Source organism: Globicephala melas, chromosome 16 (genome assembly GCF_963455315.2).
Source record: "Globicephala melas chromosome 16, mGloMel1.2, whole genome shotgun sequence".
Classification (NCBI taxonomy): domain Eukaryota; kingdom Metazoa; phylum Chordata; class Mammalia; order Artiodactyla; family Delphinidae; genus Globicephala; species Globicephala melas.
Window position 1 is genome coordinate 11,422,185 of NC_083329.1, and position 13,370 is coordinate 11,435,554.

At 50.7% G+C, this 13,370-nt stretch overlaps 1 protein-coding gene across 2 annotated transcripts in view; it reads left to right on the top strand.

Annotated features, from left to right (window-relative positions):
* The window catches only part of RGS10 (regulator of G protein signaling 10), a 46,915-nt gene that overhangs the window by 11,877 nt on the left and 21,668 nt on the right, over nt 1-13,370 (top strand). For both annotated transcript variants that reach the window (XM_060286243.1, XM_060286244.2), the window contains 2 exons: nt 1,191-1,277; nt 11,052-11,195. In XM_060286243.1, coding sequence (XP_060142226.1) covers nt 1,191-1,277; nt 11,052-11,195 — 231 coding nt within the window. The remainder of the gene's footprint in view (nt 1-1,190; nt 1,278-11,051; nt 11,196-13,370) is intronic.

Consider the following 13,370-nt stretch of genomic DNA (forward strand, 5'->3'; position numbering starts at 1 on the left):
TTATTTGATTGCACTGGGTCTTAGTTGCAGCAGGCGGGCTCCTTAGTTTTAACACATAGGCTCCCTAGTTGTGACATGCGAACTCTTAGTTGTGGCATACATGTGGGATCTACTTCCCTGACCAGGGATTGAACCTGAGCCCCCTGCATTGGGAGTGCAGAGTCCTATCCGCTGCGCCAGCAGGGAAGTCCCTCTTTCTGGTTTTTACATAGCTAGATGGGAGCGGGGTGGGGTGATGAGGAAGAGGTACTGTGCTCATTGGCAGAATCTACAAAGAATTTCCAGCTCTGTGACACCTGGGAGGGGGTGGTCTGGGCCTTTCTGGTGTGAAGGTTTGTTCACTTGTATGTTGGGGATTCTCAGGATACATATTAACAGAGTGAAAGAGGCTGGACATCAGCTGACAAAGTGAAGATGAACTCAGGGAGGAGAGCAGGTGGGTGGGGAAGTGTCAGGGCTGCCTAGAAATGGCCTGCAGAAACCCCAAGTGTCAAAAGAAGCACAGGTGAATTTCAGGAATGCCTTGTATCTGCCTGAGTCCCACTGACTTTTGTCTTTTAAGTCCTGGGTCAGGCCAGGATAAGCCCTGATGGCTAGTATGTGTGAAATGTTGGTCTCTGTAGCAGACTCCAAGGAGCGGGTAGCAGGCATTTCTGGACATAGGACCACCATCTAGAGCACCGTCTAGATCTCCGGGAGAAAACTCCGTGCACAGCAGGATAGCTGGCTGTGCCACTAAGCCCCCAACACCTGCCAAAAGAAAGCACACCTCCAGCTTGAAATAGTTTTCATTGTGGCATTTTTAGACGTGCTTAGTATGTTTTCTTTTCTTTTGTTTAAAAAAATGAGCCTGATTTTGAAGGAATGTACTTTGTTTAAACACTGTCTGGAAGGAACTAATATATCTTCCACTTTAATTTACTTTTTGGTAACTTATTGTCAGTTGAGAATTGTGAGTAGATTCCTACTTCATGTTTACTCTTTTCCAGAGTGTCAAACCCATTAAGTTCAAATGCATATGAAATTCCAGCTTTAACATTAAACATACACTTTGTTTTCAGGGTAGAGCTTTTACAGGGTGAATGAACACCCTCGTTTGTTGAATTTTGACTTAGTTCTTGAAGGGAAATGCATTATTTGTTTTTTAAGTAGAATACTGATTTGATATTTTTTCTTCTTTTCATCCACAGGAATTTTTAAAAAAGGAATTCAGTGAAGAAAATGTTTTATTTTGGCTAGCATGTGAAGATTTTAAGAAAACACAAGATAAAAAGCAGGTACTTCTACTCTATAATCACATTCTTGGTAATTTTCTTCTCTCCTTATAAAGTTACCTTTATTTGCCTTTCCAATAAATTTTGAAATTGCCTAGGGAAATCTGATCTATATTGGATTTGGGGGAAGATTTAAACTTCAGAATAGCCTATGTGGTATTGATCAAATAGTAACAATTTTTTTAAAAAGTGTGTTAATCTATTTTTTAAAATTAATTAATTTTTGGCTGCGTTGGGTCTTCGTTGCTGCGCATGGGCTTTCTCTAGTTGCGGCGAGCGGGGGCCACTCTTCGTTGCGGTACGCTGGCTTCTCATTGTGGTGGCTTCTCTTGTTGAGGAGCACGGGCTCTAGGAGCGCGGGCTTCAGTAGTTGTGGCACTTGGGCTCAGTAGTTGTGGCTTGCGTCCTCTAGAGTTCAGGCTCAGTAGTTGTGGCACACGGGCTTAGTTGCTCCGTGGCATGTGGGACCTTCCTGGGCCAGGGCTCAAACCCGTGTCCCTTAACCACTGCACCACCAGGGAAGCCTTGTTAATCTATTTTTAAATGGAGCTGTTCAAATGTTTAAAGTAAAAATAATGATTTAAGTCATTGAGAGTTTCTCATCGAGTATGATTGCTTTTTCATGAATAAGTTGTGTGCATGCTTCCCCCAGAGTTTGACGTGTCTGTGTTTTTTACGGACACTGTAAAGCAGATGTGTGGTGATAAAAGCACAACGCACGTCAGATGGACTGTCAATTATTCAGTATATCTTTACAAAACACCTTGTAGTTGGCAGGCATCCCACATAGAAGGTTTCTCACTGTTCTCCTGGGTAGAGGTGGATGTGTGCTCTTTGCAGGAGGTAGCCTTTAGCTCCAATGCCAACCAGATTTTCTGCCACTGGAGGTTGGGTGTTGGGGTGGTGGAGGAGATTATGGGGAAGGAGGCTTGTGGATTGGGTGTGTTTATGAGGCTCATGCCTGTGTATTTCTAAGAGGCTAGTGGCTAGATGCCTACAGGAGCCAGTGATAATGTGCACGAGTGAGGTTTTCTGTATGAGGCTGCAGGGAGTGGTGGGGACTGGGGCCATTAGGGGGTGGCCTGCCCTGCCTCCAGAGGCTGTAGCTGGTTGTTTGGCTGACTTTGGCAGTGAACGCTTTGGGGTCTGTGGCCGTCTGCGCTTTCCCTGCTTTGGGTTCTACCCACCTAGGTCTTCGCTTGCCCACCCTTGCCCCAGAACCCTGAGGGACCTTGCTTCCTAAAGCATCTTCTCCCATCTTTAGTCTGATGCTGTCTGTTTTTCCAGAGAAGCTGGACATTTGGATTCTTATGTGAAACCATCCAGTTTTATAAATGATGGAACTAATTTTTTAAAAATGTAAAACCTTGTCTGCCAAAAAAAACATACCCATGGGCAGATGTGGCTTGTGGGCTGCCAGTTTTTAAGCCTCTGGTTCCAAAAGCTGGAATCCATGAGGCCAAAAGCCATTACGCGTTTGCAGAAAATGTCTCTCGTCGGTTTATTCAAAGGCTTTTCCACCTCAGACACCCTTTCCCCAAGATGGAGCAGTGTGACCTTCGCTCTGTCACCTTCCCCTCTGTCCGGGCAAGGATGGATTCCAAGATCCCTTGAGCTGAACTTCCTAGGTCAGCCCAGAAAGCCATCCCTGGCATGATGCTGGGCATTTGCTTCCTTCCTGCTTCTTGACCCTGGATGACTTTATCTGAGCCCTTTGGGCTGGTGAATGGTCTCAGGTGTTGGCTGTGCCCCTTCAGGCAGGCATGCCCATCGCAATCCTTTGCCCCCAGCACCCAGCACAGGGCCCAGGGACAACTGTCAATAAATGCTGGCCTGGACGATGGGTTCATCCGGCCTCACCCTAAAACCCTAGCTCAGAGTCAAGCAGGCAGACAGATGTCCATTTCTCTGCCTTCATTTGCGTGTTGGAGCTTAGAGGGGCTGACAGGTCAGCCAGCCACCCCTGCAGTGTACAAACCAGGCAGCTGAGGTACCCGCGTGGCTGAGCTGGGACTTGAACCTGCCCCATGAGCTGCCCAGTCGTTTTCACTGCATGTGAGGCTGACGTGCCCTTCAATTCAGTTGAGTTTTGCCAGATCTTTGCAGCGCGCCTGCTCGGGGCCAGGCCTCGTGAAAAGCATGGGTGACACACAGGGACAAGACAGCTGAGACTCCTTAGGGAACAGGCCTCTAGAGGGGAAGCTGCTTGTTAAACAAGCCTTTGCAAGTGTGACGAGAACAGAAATGGGAAGTGCAGGATCCGTGGGAGCACAGGCAGTGGGTGTCAGGAAGGTCCCTGGGGAAGTGACTCTCAAGCTGACATCTAAGTGGAGTTTGGAGATGGGGGGAGTGTTCCTGTAAGAGGGGACAGCCTGTGGGGAGGAAGGCCTGGAGAGAAGAGCTGAAGGAAGACCAGAAGGCGGGAGGCTGGTGCTTGAGGGGTAGGCTGGGTCTGCTGTGTCTGAGACTGGGGCCACAGCTGGAGAACGGGGGTGTCAAGGTGAACACTGAAAAGCCACGGGGTTGGATTGCACCGTCCCGTCCACATCCTACAGCCAGAGCTTCCAGAATCTGGCAGCCCTCTCTGCTCCCCTAGCCCTGACACCTAGCATATGACTCCTTGAAGGTTTGTGTCCTGAGGCCTGGATGTTGCTTCTGGGCAATGACTGCTGCCTTGCCGTCAGCTGCTCAAGGATGCAGACAGAGCTGGGAAAGAGAGGAGCATGTGTGAGGCCTGCGGGGTCCACACCTTGGTCTGGGTCATCACACTCAGCATCGTGACAGTTCCCACCCTTCCAGATGCTGGTCTGTGGTCTGGGAGGTTAAGCTGTGGCTCGCCTACAGCCGTCCAGCTCGGTGCAGACAGAGGCAGGATGCAGCCCAGGTCTCCGCTCCAGACCACGTAGTGGGTCTGGCTGCAGGGGAAGTAGAACCAGAAGTAAGTTCTGTTTCACTGATTTTAAGAAGCAGAGAGGACATAGCACAGGGAGAAGTCAGCCCAACTGCATTTCGCAATCAAACTTATTACGTCTGATCCAGCATGAAGTTTGTGGACCATTTACCTCTACAGTGAACTAAGGCAGTTGTGGGATTGATGCAAATCTCACTTTTGCATCTATTTAAATAAGACCTGTGCTGGTTTTTTTTTTTTTTTTTCTTTTTCATTTTTTACTATCATTATCCAGCCAGATCTCTGGTACCTTGTATAATTTATTTATCTTCTGTACAGTTTGGTTTTCCCTCTATCATGCAGGCTCTATAAGGTTTGTGATCTTTGTCTGTCTTCTCCCCCACTGGGACTGTGTGCCTAGGACAGTGCCGGGCTCGCTGTTTCCTTCCCAATTTCCACTTAGGTCAGCTGACACCTGAGGATCTGCCGTGGGTAGGGTCCCGCCCTCTTGCTCACCTTGAGCTGCAGTTGCAGCCTTAGGGGAGGACTTGAGGGAAGAGCGTGCCATCCTTTCTGTTGGGGCTTTGCATTCTCAGAAGCTCCAAACAGTGGACTGGTGCTGTGTCTTTGCTGCCTTCCTTGGTCTCTGCTTCGCCCCCTGGCAGACAGGAAAGCAGCCCTTCAGTTTGGGAGGGTCTCAACGCTCTGTGTTTATGGTGGGGATGCTGGGGCTATAGGATGTTGGGAGGGTGATGCCTCCCACCCTCCCTCCCTGGGGTTGTAATTGCCAGGTGTTCATATTCCACAATCAGCTTTCAAAGCAGTTCTCTCCCTTTGCTATTTCTTCGTGGTTTAACATTTTTCTATGAAGAGCCTCTTCCCCATGAATTAGCATGTGAGATCCATCTATCTTTTAACATAAAGCAAACTTTATGTCTTATAAAACCTCAGAAAAAGCTCCAAGAAGGTGTTCATTCTTTGGCTATCCCTGAATTCATTCATTCATTCATTCATTCATCTGCACATGCATATTGGGCCTGTTTACTGTGTAACAAGGATTAAGATGGATACAGCGGCTCGTACAGATTTGTAAAAACCAAACCGAGTGGGGGTGGGGAAGTGGTGGGGTGGTACAAGATGTCTAATAATCATAACTCTGAGAGCAACTTGCACTGATATTTAAATATAATAGTACCATGCATTTTTATAGTGTTTTAGAGTTAACAGTTATGGGGGGAGGGGTCTATGGTATTTATTAATTTTATTGTATTTATTTAACACTAAAACTTGATCCAGGGTTTTAGAGTGTTTGATGTTCTTATTTAAAGTAATAGTAAAGGTTTTCCTGAAAGGCTAAAACACTATCTTCTTTATTTAAAAAAAAAAAAAAAAAAAAAAAACTACTTAAAAATCCAAAAGTGATGAGTGTTCCTTATATGAAGGTCACTCAGTTCATAAGCAGATGCAGTAAGAAGGGTTCATGCCCTCAGCACCCTCCAGGTTTCACTCTGTCTCTGGTTTGGGCTGTGTCTTTCTGACCTTTGACGTGGACTTGGCCAGGTCCAGGCGGGACCGGATAGGAGCTCAGCTGCTCACGGTGTGGGCTGGGGTCTGGCATGGGCCTGCCCGGCATCTCCACTCCTTCCTGCCTCACTGTGTAACTTTCCGGCGTCCTCTACTGTCTTCTTACTGTAACCAAGGTTTCACTTACTTTACATCCCTGTCTACTGCATTTTCCTTATTAAAACTTTACTGTTTACTGTTTGCTGCTGAGCCAAAGAGGATGCTATGATTACATTTTTTTCTTCTTGGACCATTTTTTGCTCTTCTTATTTTTATACTCTCAGATAGCCCTTTAAAATGCTTCTCAATACGGTGTTACACAGGTCTCTCAGATCATCTCTGCAGTCCGAGTTCCCCTGGGGACTCCTCCCGGGGCCCCCTGACTACCCCACCCACTGGGGCGCCCCCCTGTCTTCCTTTGCCACCAGTGGCCATTCCGTCTGTCCCTCCCCTGCCTCCTGGACCCAGATCCTCATCTGTCTGGAGTCACTCCCTCATTTTGGTGGAGCATGACCAGCAATAGCTTCTTGAGAAAGGGTACATGGCAGGTAGACCTTTAAAGAATCGTATTGAGTGAAAATGCTATTTTTTTCCTCTTCTCCTGCGTCATGGATAATCTGATGGAGCATAGAATTGAATTCTAGGTTAAAACTCACTCAGAATTTTGAAGACCTTGTCCCATTATCTTCCATTTTTGTTAAGAACCAGTATGTTACATGTAAGCTGTTTTGTTTTCTTTGCTTGTTCACCACCAATATTCTAAAACTGTACAGTCAGAGGCTTAGAGCGGGCTGAGGTTCGTTCATCGTGTGGGGCATTTGGTGGAGCCTTTTAATCTGGAAATTTGTAGTTCTGGGAGATGTTCTTATATTGTTATTTTTATTATCATTATTTATTTATTTTTTTTTTTGCGGTATGCGGGCCTCTCACTGTTGTGGCCTCTCCCGTTGCGCAGCACAGGCTCCGGACGCGCAGGCTCAGCGGCCTAGGCTCACGGGCCCAGCCGCTCCGCGGCATGTGGGATCTTCCCAGACCGGGGCACGAACCCATGTCCCCTGCATTGGCAGGTGGATTCTTAACCAGTGCGCCACCAGGCAAGTCCCCCGATGTGTTTATAAACTAAACATACCTCCAATCAGCTGGGTTGGGAGAAATTTGCTGGACGTCTGTGTGCGGAATTTCACTTAACCCTTGTGTTCGGTTTGGCATCTCTTCCTTGCCCTCCTTTGTGTCTCTGTCTGCAGCTTCCCTGAGTCAATTTCTTTAGAGAAGAAAACTCCAGGCTCTCGGGGGTGGGGCGTGGATAACTGCTCAGAGCTGGGGGTCGGGACCTGGGGGGTCTAACGGCTTCTTTCTGCTGCCTTCTCCATCCCTCCTGCCTAGGTTCCCAGATGCCCCTGAGTTCCTGCCATTTTGGGACATTTCTTTTCATCCCCAGCCCTGCCACCTCCCCTCACCAACCTTGCAGGCACCTAGGTTTCTCCTTGCTGCTCTCTGCAGAGTCATTCGCTGTCCCTCCATCTGCTTTCCATTTCCTGAGTCTGTTCTCAGAAATATTCTCAAACCATTTACTTGACATTTTCTTTGCCTCATTCTCTTTCTGAAGTGGATATTAATGAAGGTAGTGGCTTGATCCTTTAATTTCCTTATGTGTCCTGTCCCGTTGTCCATCTCTGGCAGAGTGATGGGGACAGAGGGGAATGGGCTGGCAAGATAAGCAAGACTCAGTGACAGGCAGGGTGCGGGGTGAGAGAGGCATTGGGGGATCACTGTTCCCGGCTTCCTGGAGTAGAGACGGCAGGACCCCCCTGCCAGGAGGGGCCCACTTCTTTCCTTGGCGTTAGGTGTGGGGTGTCTGTGGGACATCCAAGCCCACATTACTGGAAATCAGTTGGCTACATGGTCAGTAGCTTCGGGGAGAGGGATGGGCTGAGATCTTGGGAGAGCATGTGGCTAGGAAAGCGTTCGGCCTAGGGCAGAACTTGGGAAACCCCAGAATTTATGGGGGTGGGGGGGACAGAGGGACAGGAGGTGGCGAAGGAGACAGAAGCAGGGAGGTGTTGGGGAATCCTGAGACGGCAGCGGCACTGAGCAGGGCCAGGGGCCAGAGAGCAGTCCAGGAGAAGGACGGCAGTGGGCTGGCAGGGTGGGCAGAAGCCAGGGGCTGGGGAGCGGGTGGCAGGGAGAAAGTGGAGACACAAATACACATTTTTTTCTTTTGAGATGTTTCAGTAAGAAGTCATTAACTACAGGGGGATGTGGGTAAAAGGTTTTGTTTTATTTTCCCAATGGAAAAATGTAAAGCACGCTTATTGGATGAGGGAGAGGAGGCAGAACGTGGAGAGGAGCGCTCGTCGGAGCATGGGCTGCCGATGCCTTTGCCTTTGTTCTGGGTCGATTTTTGTTTCTGGGGCTGATACTAAAGGGAATTTGCTTCTCCTAAGCGTGCACTTCCTGGGAGCAGTGCTGGAGTGCTGACTTCTGCTGAGCACCGCTGTGGCTGACGCACTGCCAGGTGGGGAGGACGGTCCCGGGCTGGTGGGGTGTCTGGGAAGCAGACCTGGGTGCACACGCTCCCACGGGCATTCCTCAGGTTGATGCCGGGAGTCACCACTCAGACCCAGGGGGGATCCTTTTCCGGCACCGTCTGGGGCAGGGTTGGGCGCTGGGCACGGCTGCTGTCCACAGCGGGGCAGCTGCTCTGGTAGAGTCCGTAGAGTCTGGTAGGAGAGCGGCTGACCATCTTTCCAGGTCACACCGAGGGTCCCAGACCCAGGCGGCCTCACCAGTGGGGGATGTTCTCACCCTGTCCCGACGGGAGCTGCAATAGGGTTAACCAAGCTCTGGAAAATATACCAAAATAACTCAAGAGACCTGGTTCTTCTTTTTTGCTAAGTGTTCTTGGCGTGGACACCAGGCCTTCCCATGACCGGCCTGCGGTTGGCAGTCTCAGGGTTCCCCTTCTCAGTCACGCTTCCTAGCCCAGCCAGATAAGCTCTGCCCACGAAGCCGTCACTCTGAGTGATCAGTCAGAAATGAGGGTGGCCCTGGCCTGGGCGCCTCGGGGGCCCTGCACTCTTCCCAGAGACTCGGGGTGTTAGGGACATTCGGGGGGTGCTGAGAGGCCCGAGGCTGATATACCTACAGGCCCCGCCTCCCCGGAACCTGCTTCCTGTCTTCCCTTCCGCCCCATGTCTAAGCCTCAAGCTACTCGTTATACTTCTTCTTTTCAGAACCACCCAAGACAGCCTGCATCCATCTGGAAAACTGTGTGTGTGTGTGTGTGTGTGTGTGTGTGTTCAGGGGGGAGGGAAGAAGGAGGGGAGGCCTAAAGTGATTTCTGCTTCCAGGGCCTCACATGGAGTTTGCTAATCTGACTGGCTGAAAGTCTACTTTCATGAAGTATTGTTAAAACAGGAAGTGGTTTTCCAAAAACGTTCCTTCCTGACAGATGGGGGTGGTGGGAGGGAAGCTCATGGCTTCCTGGAGGGAGTGGGTCTTCAAGAGGCGGGTGGCCTCAAAGTACTGCCCCATCCGGTCTCCACAGCTGTCTCCAGGCCTGTCCCCTGGAGTAGCCATGTTAAGGCCCCGACCTGGACGGTCTTCCTGCACGTCTTGCCAAGGCTTTCTTTCTGGGGGGATGGCAGGTGGTCAGGCCTCCATCTCGTGGGGTCGTTTGTCAACTAGTCCCGGTACCTAAAGAAGTTAAAGGACTGCTTTTTGCCTTCTTTCAAGCACCTGCTATTGAAGCCTTCTGGTGGTTTCCACGAGGCCAAAGGGTTCCTAAGCCAAGTTCTGCAGCACGTGGGAGGCCCCAGGTGGGCTCTCTGGAGAGAATGGCAGTCTCTAGGCAGACCCCGAAAAGCCTCCTTGCATCCCCCCGCAAATCATAGCTCCGTGGCTCCATGACAGGGGCATATGTTGTCTGGCTTCCTCTGTAGGGTGAGCTAACACTGAGGCTCTAATGTTTGGAGAAAAGCCCCATATTTGCCACCTGTGAGGTGCGAGCACAGGAAGTCAGAGAACATAGAATCCTCAGGGGACGCCCTGCAGGACCCCGGCACGGATGCCTGCTGTGTTTAAGAGCACCCGCCGTGAGAGCGTTCCTGTACCAGCCACTGCTGGGTTTTGGTGCAACCTAAGTGCAGATGCTGCACACCTTTTCGAACTCCACTGACAAGCCCTCCCAGGGCAGTGCTTCCGTAGGGTTGATGCCTTCCGGCCCGACGGCCCTTGGGCAGGCAGCAAGTGTTCTCTCTCTTGCTAATTCTCATACCTCCTTCCCTGGAAACAACCCCCAGCCCTGGAAGGCTGACAGTGCATCGCCTGCTGGGAGGATAATGTATTGCGCAGGCGTGGACCTGAGCAGAAATGCCAGGCTTTGGAGTCAGATGGTCCTCTGTCTCCCTGTAGGCTCCCTGGATAAGCCACGTCACTTCTCCTGGCCTCTGTGTCCTCGTCAGGGATGGGGCACTTCATGGGCGCCCAAGGGGTTAAGGAAATGGGACCATAGTTGTAAAACACCTAACGTGTCTGGCACATAGTAGGGGCTTGATCGCTGGTTGGGATATGTGTTCATGGTTTAACTTGATTTTTTTGTATTGTGGTAAGATAGACATGACACACACCTTACCACACTGACCATTTTTTAGGGCTCTCATGTTTACCATTTTAACCATTTTAAAGTGTACAGTTCAGTGGCATTAAATACATTCACAGTGTTATACATCTATCACCACTATCCAGTTCCAGAACTTTTTCATCACCCCAAACAGAGACCCCTTACCCATTAAGCAGCCACTCCCCGTTTCCCCCTCCCCCAGCCGACCACTCACGTCTCTATCTCTATGGAGTTGCCTCTTCTGAATATTTCACAGAAATAGAATCATGTCACGTGTGGCCTTCCGTGTCTGGCTTCCTTCACTGTGCGTCATGCTTTCGGGGTTCATCCGTGCTGTAGAATATGTTGGTGCTTTATTCCTTTTTATTGCTGAATAATGTTCCCATGAGGCCTTGATTTGGGGCAGTCACAGGATGGCTGTGGATGCTACCGAATGTCCCTCACTCCGGGCTGGGATTCTTTCCGACATCATTTCGGAATGGATAGTGGTTTTGAGACAGGAGGTGTGGCCTACAGATGCATGGAAGAGGAGGGGAAGGGGCCAGGCCGACCGTGAGCCCCCCCGCCCCCCGGCCTCCCATCCAGCTCAGCTCCGGAGCCACAGCCAGATCCCCCAGGGCTCTCACAGCAGCGCTCCTTCTGGGCTCAGGCCGGGAAGGGCTGTGCTCGCCGATAACAGACAGGCTCTCCGTGTCTCCCCCAGATGCAGGAAAAGGCGAAGGAGATCTACATGACCTTTCTGTCCAGCAAGGCCTCTTCACAAGTCAACGTCGAGGGCCAGTCCCGGCTCAATGAGACGATACTGGAGGAACCGCACCCACTGATGTTCCAGAAGCTCCAGGACCAGGTAACCTGACTTCCCTACATGCACCTTGATTGGAAAACTGGCATTTTTTTCCCAGCCTGGAAGAATTCAGTTAAAACCAGATGTTCGACACCCTAGAAGCCGTCCCACCCGACCGGGCAGGCTGCGGCATGTGAAGGGGCCGTGGTTGGTCAAAGAGCAGGCTGGCCTGCCAGGCCCAGGATTTGACCCATTGGAGGCGCCCTCAGGCCTCGTTCCTCTTGGTCTACACGTAGTTTGACCGAGCAGCGTTATCTGTCTTCTCAACCAGATGAGAAGGGAGGCTGGAGCTATTTGAGGAACCCACACTGAGGAAGCAACGAGTGGTAACCGCTGAAGGTAGGAGCAGCCAGAAAAATCTAGAAAAGCAAAAGCACGTGGACTCGGAGTGGCGGGGAACCTGGGGCTTTTGTGCAAACATCGCCTCCTACTTCAGTTGACCCCATAGTCCACTTTGCCAACGTAGTCCACTTAAAGCAGGAAAAGGTAGGTTTAAAAAATGGACCTAGGGCTTCCCTGGTGGCGCGGTGTTTGAGGGTCCGCCTGCCGATGCAGGGGACGCGGGTTCGTGCCCCGGTCCGGGAAGATCCCACATGCCGCGGAGCGGCTGGGCCCGTGTGCCATGGCCACTGAGCCTGCGCGTCCGGAGCCTGTGCTCCGCAACGGGAGAGGCCACGGCGGTGAGAGGCCCGTGTACCACAAAAAAAAAAAAATGGACCTAGAAGGGGTAAACTTTAGTGTTCTGGCAAATTTTCGTATGAGGAATGCCAGCAGTAAAATAGGCAAGAGGGGTGAAGCTGCATTGCAGAGATTTTTTCAGGCATGAATTTGCAGATGTGACTATTCATAGCATGCTCTGTTCTTATGAAACGTTGTATGCACACATGTGGACCATGGAACACTGACAGATTTCAAACTTCTGCTGGCCCTGTTCTTGTTGGGGAAGCAAAGGCCTTACTTGGCACACAAGTGGAGACCAGCTCTTAGCTTGATTCAGCATTCCTCCAACATGAGCAAGCCTAGAGCCACCTGTTGTTACAACAGAAGCTGGGCCCCACCCCCAGAGTTAACCAGTGGACTTGATGGTTCCCAAGTGGGCTGAGACTTTGCCGTCCTAACAAGTCCCCAGGTGGTGCTCATGCTGCAGGTCCTGGGACTACACTTTGAAAACCACTGGCCCACGGCATCAGTTGGCATTTTTTTGATCACCTGGAGTATGCACAGAGCCCAGAGCCATGTCCCAGCATGCAGAAGGCCTCATTTGCTCAGCATCAGATAGAAAACAAATAGGTAGAAAATACAAATATTAGCTTGAGAAGGTTTTCCAGTTGGTACAGTGGCAAGTGCAAATTCCACATGAATTCTAAGTCAAATTTGAGTGTTGAAGGGACTCCAGTTAGCATGGGAGACTTGCTGAGGGCTTCCTGGAGGTAGTGATGTTGAGCCAATGGGAGGGATGCCATGGACATAGATTTGTGGAGGGAAAGGGATGCATGGTTAAAGGCAGCTCTTGTGTCTGTAGCCACACGGGGGTGTCTGCCCCACCCGGACCTCAGAATCTTTTACAAACTTCCTAGGTTACTCTGAAATGCAGCCAGGACTGAGAACCTGCACTGAAGCCCCTGTGTTCTCGGTATTCTCAATAAGAACAATATCTACCCTTCAGGGGTGCCCTTCTGTGCCCCCTTGGCATATATTATCTCATTTAATCTCCAGTGAGTAGTGGTATTCCCATTTTGGTGATGAGAAAAGCAAGGTTCCAGGAGACTAAGTGGTTTGTTAGCACAAAGTCCCATAGGTACAGGGCGTGCTGGAGGCCGATGCACCTACCTTCAGAGACTGTACGCCGCACACACTCACAGCCTGTGCAGCTGTCCCGCCCTCGTGGGCAGCCCCTCATGGCTCCTCAAAGCCGCATGAGACCGGTTGGAGCAGAGGGATTGCCATGCGAATACGATCCTTTTCTGGGATCGCCGAAGGCAAGGTAGCCGCAAGGAATGAGGTGGGCTGCTGTCTCTCCACGCGGTGGGACAGCTCTCCTGTCCCACCAGCTCTCCTTGTGTTAGGCCTGCGACACATCTCAAAATGGAGCTAGGCCTCTGTGACCAGGGTACCTCCGTTGGATTCAGACTGTGGGAGGTTTAGCTGGTGCAGAAAGGAGGAAATACAAGGGACCAA